The sequence below is a fragment of the Rhineura floridana genome, chromosome 13 (genome assembly GCF_030035675.1).
Source record: "Rhineura floridana isolate rRhiFlo1 chromosome 13, rRhiFlo1.hap2, whole genome shotgun sequence".
NCBI lineage: Eukaryota > Metazoa > Chordata > Lepidosauria > Squamata > Rhineuridae > Rhineura > Rhineura floridana.
In genome coordinates this window covers 2,018,395-2,027,500 of record NC_084492.1, presented here as the reverse complement: position 1 = coordinate 2,027,500, position 9,106 = coordinate 2,018,395, and the positions used below count along the sequence as shown (strand labels likewise).

The 9,106-nt window shown below is 47.4% G+C and overlaps 1 protein-coding gene across 3 annotated transcripts in view; it reads left to right on the top strand.

Moving 5' to 3' along the window:
* VAC14 (VAC14 component of PIKFYVE complex) overlaps positions 1-9,106 on the top strand; it is a 160,534-nt gene that overhangs the window by 140,865 nt on the left and 10,563 nt on the right. For 2 of the 3 annotated variants that reach the window (XM_061593753.1, XM_061593754.1), the window contains exons 16-17: positions 422-540; positions 8,078-8,157. The exons of the other annotated variant lie outside the window; for it this stretch is intronic. In XM_061593753.1, coding sequence (XP_061449737.1) covers positions 422-540; positions 8,078-8,157 — 199 coding nt within the window. The remainder of the gene's footprint in view (positions 1-421; positions 541-8,077; positions 8,158-9,106) is intronic. 3 annotated transcript variants of the gene reach the window in all.

The following is a 9,106-nucleotide window of genomic DNA, read 5'->3' as shown; positions in this document are numbered from 1 at the left end:
TGCAGAGTGCTCACGAGGACAGAAAGGACTTGGGCCAATCTAAGGAGGGGAAGTACAGGCTGAGGGATATTAGCAGGGCTGGGGGGGGCATATAGTAAGATGGGATTGAGAGAACAGAGGCCACAGCCCCTGATACTGTTGGGAGTGAAGAGGCCTGCAGCTGAATTGGACAAAAGGGGCTCCAGCTTCCTATTCCCACAGTGGCCAACCAGATGCCCCACTGAGCAGGAGGGCAGGGGCAGTGAAGTAGCCCTGCTTGAAGGGCAGCGGGTGTGCCTGGCCCTGCACTGGTGCAGGAGCAGTCTCCACCCTCGTTTGCAGGACCCTTTTCTGCTGGCTGAATGAGCCTGAGGGCTGACTTAGGAGCTATAAAGTGTGTTGAGCTGTAAAGTCATGTCCTCTTGCTGTTTTGTCTACCCAGGAGAGCCGCAACCTGTTCTGCTGTCTCTACCGTTCCTGGTGTCATAACCCTGTGACCACCGTCTCCCTCTGCTTCCTCACTCAGAACTACAAGCATGCCTATGACCTCATCCAGAAGTTGTATCCTTCTAGCATAGTGAGGGAGGGTGGCCTGAGACGGCGGCTCTTGGTGGGCCATGGAGTCTAAACAGGCCTTGGAAGCTGCTGCCTCATGGGCCACAACAAACTATAGTGACCTCAGACATCTGAGTAAGCAAGATCAGCCCCAAGGTCCTCTGCACCGTGGGGATCTTTGTTTTCTGAGATTCTCCATTGTGCATCACAAGAGTGGCAGAGACCAGAAGTGATCCTTTGACTGGAAAAGGGTGCCAATTCAATGGCTGCAAGGGTGTGGGGAGAGGGGAACAATGACCGGGGCTGGAGTTGCTCCGTGCCCCTTGTGCACCATGCTTCTCCCACAGAATCTGGTGTGTACTCGCCTGGAGTCTTGTTCCACTCATGCAGTGACTTGGACTGTCTGGACCAGAGTATAAAAGCACAGCTGGACATGGAAGCTTTTCAGGCCATGTGTGAAACCTTCCCACCCTTTCAAAAAGGCAGCTAAACCTTGTGCGCATTCATACATCTCCAGGTGAGCTCTGCTGTCAGTTGGTGCCTCAGCTAAACTTGGTATCCTCTGCGGTTCTCTTCTCTCTCTCTCAGCAGTCATCTGCCCCTCACAGTCACAGAGTATGCCTCTTAGGCAATGCAGGAGCAATATTTGTTAGAGACAAGGCAGGACTTTAGTGGCCAAATTCACGTGCCACAGTAAACCACAAACCAGAGCGGGGAACATTGTGGCCCTTCAGATGTTCCAAATCCAAATTTCCAAATAGCTTTCCCCTCTATTCAGCACTGGTTAGGCCTCATCTTGAATACTGTGTCCAGTTCTGGTGTCCGCACTTCAAGAAGGATGCAGATAAACTGGAACAGGTTCAGAGGAGGGCAACAAGGATGATCAGGGGACTGGAAACAAAGTCCTGTGAGGAGAGACTGAAAGAACTGGGCATGTTTAGGCTGGAGAAGAGAAGACTGAGGGGAGATGTGATAGCATTCTTCAAGTACATGAGAGGTTGTCACACAGAGGAGGGCTGGGATCTCCTTGATCGTCCCAGAGTGCAGGACACAGAATAATGGGCTCAAGTTGCAGGAAGCCAGATTTCAACTGGACATCAGGAAAAACTTCCTAACTGTTAGAGCCATACGGCAATGGAACCAATTACCTAGAGAGGTAGTGGGCTCTCCGACACTGGAGACATTCAAGAGGCAGCTGGAGAGCCATCTGTCGGGAATGCTTTGATTTGGATTCCTGCATTGCGCAGGGGGTTGGACTCGATGGCCTTGTAGGCCCCTTCCAACTCTACTATTCTATCATTCTGTGTTGTTGGACTCCAAATCCTGTCAGTCCCAGCAAGCATGATGGAGGGGGCTGGAATCCAGCAACATCCAGACCCCTCCCCCCGGTTCAACCACCCCTGCCAGCAGCCAATGATTGACTGTGCATTAGCACATTGCCCTAGTTTCTCTCCTCCCCACTAGCACTTAATTCCAAACCAGGAATCATGGTTTGTTTCACTTGAACAAATTATGATTGCTAAACCAAGAAGAAACTTTGGCCTGTTGTGGTTTTTTTGGAGTAAAACAAGCCACAGTCCCTGCTTGGGAGATAATGCTGGGCCAGGAGCCTTTCAATATTTTTGACTTCCCATAACATGTAAATGTATCCTGTGCCATGTTCCTGCCTGGGTCACAACTTTCAGGCCCTTCAGCTTTGATTACCGGTCTTGCCAAAAACTTCCTAAGTCTAAACTTGCTGCCCTGGGTTGCTGCTGGGAGGAAGGGTGGGATATAAATCAATCAGTCAATTAATTAATTAAATGTTGAGAGCAGTACATCTAGGAAAGGATAAGTAGCTGCCTGCCTGTTCGCAGAATGGTGCGCGTGGTGCACCATTTGGTGGTGGCAATCTTTTCCTAATGATTCCCTGAGTAGGTGTTAGCTTGCTGAGTACCTGGCCGGCAGACCCTGGCCATTAGACTCTGCTGAACAGTTAGCTCAGCTCTTGTGGTCCAATTTCCTTCTGAGGTTCCTTGTCAGGCAGGATAATGAACCAAAAGGGTTGCCTTGGGCAGCGCCCATGCATCATGTCTTTAACTCTAAGGCACGACACTCAGCAGCAGCAGCAGCCCGCAAAAGAAAAAAAAAAAGGCAGAGTGTGTGTGTGTGTGTGTGTGTGTTGAAAAACTGGATGGTTGGTTAGTGTCTCTTAGCTCCCCTTGTTTAATATATTTCTGACTGCTTGATTTGTATTCATAGCCAGACATGGTAGCATGGCATGTGTCTATAATCACTGTACGCAGATGAATGCTCCTCCGACTTTACTCCCTGCCCCTGGGATCTGCTGTCACTTCTTCTCCGGAGACCAGAGCCCTGACTCATTTACTTGCATATGGTTTAGGGCCTGACACTCCCAGATTGTAATGGTGCTTCTCCCCCTCCCTCCCTCCCTGTGTATAGCAACTGCCAGCAGGAACGAAGGACCTCTTGGGCTTGGAGCTGTTTCTTTATTTATTTTTATTTATTTAATTCAGTTTTTATACCACCCATAGCAAGGCTTTCTGGGCGGTGTACATTGGATAAAAAATATATATATTTACATTCAATTTAAAAACCACCTGATCATCAAATCAACAATTTAAACATACAACAAAAGTGAGATTAACATAATAAACCCATATTAAATACAAATCAAAAGTAATTAGAGAAAAAAGATGAAACATATAACTATCTTTACAAACATTGAATACAAATACTAAAATACTAAAAATATTAAAATGCCTGGGCAAAGAGGAAGGTTTTCACCTGGCGCCGAAAAGATAGTAAAGTAGGTGCCAGGCGTACCTCGTCAGGAAGGGTGTTCCATAGTTCGGGGGCCACTACCGAGAAGGCCCTCATTCCTGTAGTCGCCTTCCGGGCGTCTTTCTGAGTAGGCACCCGGAGGAGGGCCTTCGATGATGTTGATGGAGAGAGAATGCCACGCAGGGAAGCAGCCTCAGATGACAAGTCCTAGACTTCCTTGTACATGCGCAGTCTGTCTTCCATCTTCCTGTCTCTCTGTGTTCTAGGAAAGGACCTGGGCTGACAGCTCCACGTTCAGAGAGTTGTGTCTTACGGGCTGTAGCAAATTTTACAAGATCAGGACACCCCAGAAGAGATGCAGGGAAATATGAGTTTGAAACATTTTTACACATTTTATTTATTTATTTATTTATTAAATTTATTAGTCGCCCATCTGGCTGGTTGTCCAGCCACTCTGGGCGACGTACAAGATAAAAAACAATACATTAAAACGTTAAAATTTAAAACCATCACAGTAAGAAACCTAACCCACCCCAAAAGCCTGCCTGAAGAGCCAGGTCTTCAAGGCCTGGCGGAAGCTCATCATAGAAGGGGCATGGCGGAGATCATTTGAGAGAGAGTTCCACAGGGTGGGGGCCACTATTGAAAAAGCCCTCTCTCTAGTCCTCACCAGTCTAGCTGTTTTAACCGGTGGGATCGAGAGAAGGTCTTCTGAGGCTAATCTTGTTGAGCGGCATCCCTGCTGATGCTGGAGGCGCTCCTTCAGATAGACTGGGGTAAAACCGTGTAGGGTTTTAAAGGTCAAAACCAACACCTTGAATTGGGCCCGGTAAACAACCGGTAGCCAGTGCAACTCCTTCAGCACTGGAGTGATGTGATCTTGCCGGCGGCTGCCTTTAATCAGACGAGCCGCCGCATTCTGTACCAGTTGCAGCTTCCGGACCATTTTCAAGGGTAACCCCACATAGAGCGCATTACAGTAGTCTAGGCGAGAGGTGACCAGGGCATGTACCACCGGTGGGAGCAGATGGTTGGGAAGGTAGGGGCGCAGCCTCCATATCAGATGGAGTTGATACAGCGCCGCCCGGCTCACAGCCGAGACTTGAGCCTCCATGGTCAGCTGGGAGTCAAGAATGACCCCCAGGCTGCGGACCTGGTCTTTCAGGGGCAAACGTACCCCATTGAGCACCAGGTCCACATCCCCCAGCCTTCCCTTGTCTCCCACAAACAGTACCTCGGTTTTGTCAGGGTTCAGCTTCAGCTTATTCCTTCCCATCCAGCCACTCACCGACTCCAGGCACTTGGACAGGGTTTCTACAGCCAACCTCGGTGAAGATTTAAATGAGAGATAGAGCTGCGTGTCATCCGCATACTGATGACATTGCAGCCCAAATCTCCTGATGATTGCCCCCAGCGGCTTTATATAGATGTTGAACAGCATCGGGGAGAGGATGGAACCCTGTGGCACCCCACAAGTGAGATGCCAAGGATCCGAGACCTCATCCTCCAATGCCATTCTTTGGTACCTACCAGAGAGGAAGGAATGGAACCACTGCAATACAGTGCCCCCCATGCCTAACCTCTTCAGGCGGTCCATATATTTATTTAGGGCTGTCCGTGTGCACATTGCTTCCCAACCAGCAGATGTGACAGGTCCCCACCCCAAACGGTTTTGGCATCCTTAAAATAGACACTGTGAAAAACAGAGGAAGCAGAAAGGGATGGAGGAAGAGAGAGCAGGGAATTACTTCAATGACACATTCTTTGACTTAGTTGCAATAGGATATTATTTTGAAGATTTACATCCTGCCTTTGGATTGATCCCCAAATCAGCTTTCAATAGGTTGCAAATAACCCAGATAAACAAACAAATTCCATGCCTGTACACAGCATCTACTGAGTTATGCCTGAAAAAGGTAAGTTTTGAGGACAGTTTGTAACACATCACTCCTGAGTCGAGACCCAGGCAGTTCTCTCAAGCTGCCGGAATGCTGGGGCACCTTTGTCTGGGGTTGCCTTTTTGTCTGAAGTCTCACCTGTAAGGGGTGAGCCACTTTTTTTAAAATCATTGTGAACTCATTGTCAGAGTTCTTAATTCTTTTCTTTAGCATGAACAAAGTACTATATGTGCATGACATACATCTTAGGTACATGCAGGATCCAGGATCCACACTTGTTTCTGTTTTAAGGTCTATGGAAGAGTTTCTTGAAGAACAGGCCATATCCGCTTCCCAGAGAGGCAAATATCCCATTATGCAATCATGGGGGTGGGGCAGTTTCCTTCCCCTCCCTTGGGTGGGCCATGGAGGCCCATAGATAAGAGGCTGGGCTGTGGAGACGGATGATCCCTGCATGCACTTCTTGCTGGAACCTCTTGCTCAGCCATGCAAAACAGAACGAAGCACAAGAGCAAGGAAGCCACAGCATTTTCTTTCAGTCTTGTCTTGTCCCGAATGCTGTCACTGTACACTTCTGATCCTGCCTCAACCTTGGATTCTCTTTAGTTGCTCAGCAGTCATCACAGGGCCATAGTTGAGGGAGGAGGAAGGCTTGACCAGGAATATCTTTGGCCTCTTTGTTACACAACTAGCTTTATAATTCTGGCATCCAGTGAAATGTGGGCATGTTTAAAGGGGCATGTTCAGTGTAGGAGTGGCTGAGGCCATGCAAGAAGGATCCGAGCAGGAAGCACAATCTCTTGTGCACTTTTTTTTAGGGGTTATTTATTGAGACCTTTTGCAGGTGCCATAGGAAGAAACAAATTAATAACTGAGCCCTGGTGAGCAGATGGGTGCCCATGCCCATTTCCCTGTCTTCTAGTGTTCTGGCTAGGGAGTGCCTTCGAAGAATGGTTTCCTGCTTCCCATCTTAGCTTCTCCATGGCGGCATTGTTTTCTAGGCTGCTGAGGCAGACCTGGATATTTCTGGCTTGAGAGTGCCTGGGGCATTTCTTTTTCTGGCTTGAAAACAACAGGGCTGGGGTATCTCCAAGAATCCTGCCACAGTATCACCCAGCTTGTAAAAATAATGGAAGAGTGTATGATGTGCAGTCCTGGAAGTCCCAAAGTCTATTTTGCCTGCTGGATTATTATGTAGAAGGTGCTCTGTTGTCTCTGGAAGCCTTGAAAACACTAAGTAATACTCCCCTTCCCTTGGCTTTTAAGATGCCAATTAAGGTCATTCCTTTTGAACTTGACAACAAGGAAAGATGCTAGTAGACAACTAACCACACTTGCTTTTAAAAAACATGGTTTCAAAGATACGTACTTTCAGGCGCTGCTCATGGGCAAAATCAAAGTAAAAAAAAATGGTGGGAACAAAATTGGGAAATCCTTATAGAGGGCAAGGACAGGTGTAGCTTGTAGACTAGAGCCCCATACAAATTGCTATCCTCTGAATTATAATAAAAAATAGCACATGGTTCATATTTTAACACCTCAAGATCTTTCTTTTAGGCAACCTGGTATCTGCCCCATATGTTCGAGAGGGTGCCAAGTGGCCAGCACCTATAATCACATGTGATAGGATTGTCCAAAGGTTAGGGATTTGGAGATGAGGTATTTGCAGAAGTTTCCTTTATTACTAATCAAGCAATTCATCCCTCCGCATATCTAACACTTCTGAACTTGTTTGTTGCAAGCGACTGCAATAAGCTTGTCTCCCATTTTATAATGGTGACTCAGGCAACAATTGCCAAATTTAGGAAAAATGTTGACCTTAAGAATCTAGATTACTGGTACTACAAGGTTTGGCAAACTGCCTTATTGGACGAAAAATGTTGCACAAATTAAACATATCAAGGGGACAAAATGCCCCAAACCATTTCTTTGCTATTTGGTTTGACTTTATACCTTATGCAAATGAAGCAGCCCAAGAATACTCTAGTTTCCCCTATCTATGTAATATAAGATGAGTCTCACATTTGGAGAATGTAAGACTCATCTTATGTTTTATCTTTTATTACCTGTGAAGAAACGGAAACAGGTTATTATGTATTTGACATGGTTAATCTGGGGTAATGTTACTGAAAATGGATTTGTTGTATTTATGGCTGCTTAGCTATACTGTTAATTTGATTTTATAATACAAAGCATTTTTGCTAGATTATCCCTGTATGGTTTTTTATTTTGGTTCTGTTCTTATCCTAATGCTTTGGGGGGGGGGGTTAAGAAAAAAAGAAAACAGCAGTGCTGGGCATTTGCTACTTTTCTGACTTGACAGAAAAATGGTGGGTGCTAAGCACTTAAATTCTACTAAAAATAATTGTATTAAAATTATCACTTCCAGAAACTTGAAATCCACTAGACTGCTTGTATTTAAACATTTGCTGTTATCACGGACCTGCTCCTGCCACAAAATTTCTGAATGTGGGCGTGGCTTAATAGAAACTGTGTGGTCTTGGGATTTTTCTCCAACAAAGAAGATAAAACTGTTTCTCTGTTTTTAGCAAGTTTCCATATTGAGAAGGAGGGAGCTGTCAGATTTGGCACAACAATCTGTATGTTGTGCTTGGCCTTGGGAGAATGGAGCTGGGCAGGGCCTCTTGGCACAAGCCCCCTCAAGAGGCAGGGCAATTTTGCAGGTTGCCGTCATGTCGTCTTCGGAACCAGGATCTTCAGAAAGCCACGTTCCTTCACTCCCTGATCCTTGTCTGTAAGGTAGTGTGGCCTTCCCCACCCTAGTGCCCTCCAGATGTTTTGCACTGCAGCTCTCATCACCCAGCACAGGCAGATTAGAATCCTTAACAGCAGGTGCCCAGCGGTGATCTGGACGTCACAGTTGATTTCCTCATCGAGGTTGACAAGCTGGTCCAGTTGATAGAGTGCCCGATTTTTACATGTAAGTTCCTTGTGCTCTTCCTTCTTCCTCAGCCGCAAAATTGTGTGTGTGTCTGTCTGTGTTGGCAGGAGGGTTGTCAGCCTTACACGTGGTGTGTTGACCTACATGCGCCCCCGCAGCACGTTCCCTTCCCTGCTCCCCAGTGCCATTGGCAACTGTGCCCAAATAAATGGAGCAGAAGTTATGAGCCTCTTTGCTGTAAGACTTTCCAGTTTGCCGGTCCATTATTAGAGGCATCCGGCAGCAGCACTGCAGTGGCACAGAAAGGGCAAAGGAAACAGGGGCATGGGAAACCAGCCGTATGAGGAAAGGTGGAAGGAAGGGAGTATGCTTACTCTGGAGGGGGACAGACACAATAGCATATGAAGGAGGGCAAAGGCTTGTTCTCTGCTGCTGCTGCCCCAGAGGGCAGGACTAGATGGCATAGGCTTCAGTGACAGGATGGTAGATTTTGGTTGAGCGTTAGGAGAAGGTGCTTGCCAGTAAGCGCAGTGTGACCAGGGAACCCATTGCGCAGGCGGGTAGGTCTACAAAGAGAGGCTGGGAAGCCCTCTGCCAGCTGGGGAGGCTCTAGGCCTGGGTTCCTTCCATTCAGCAGGACGGTTGGGCTACCAGATGGCCTGCAAGGCCCATTCCAACTCTCTGATTCTAGGTTCTGACTTTTGCGTTGAAGCTCCACAGCCTGGAGGTGGCCAATTCCACTTAGGAATGGGCTTCTGAGCTGCTTGTTGCTTGGGAGGAGAGAGCATCAGTAGAAGCTGTTTCTCCCACTCCTGCGGCGCTGTGACATTGCCCCCCGGCAAGCATTCTTCCCTATGCAGCTGCTGGCACCAATCTAGTGGGGATAAACATTTAAGCCACTTTGACCCATGGGAAACCTCACAGAAGCCTGGCCCCTTGCACAGACATACAATCTCAGATTATTCCCACAAAGCAAGTCTCTAGCCTG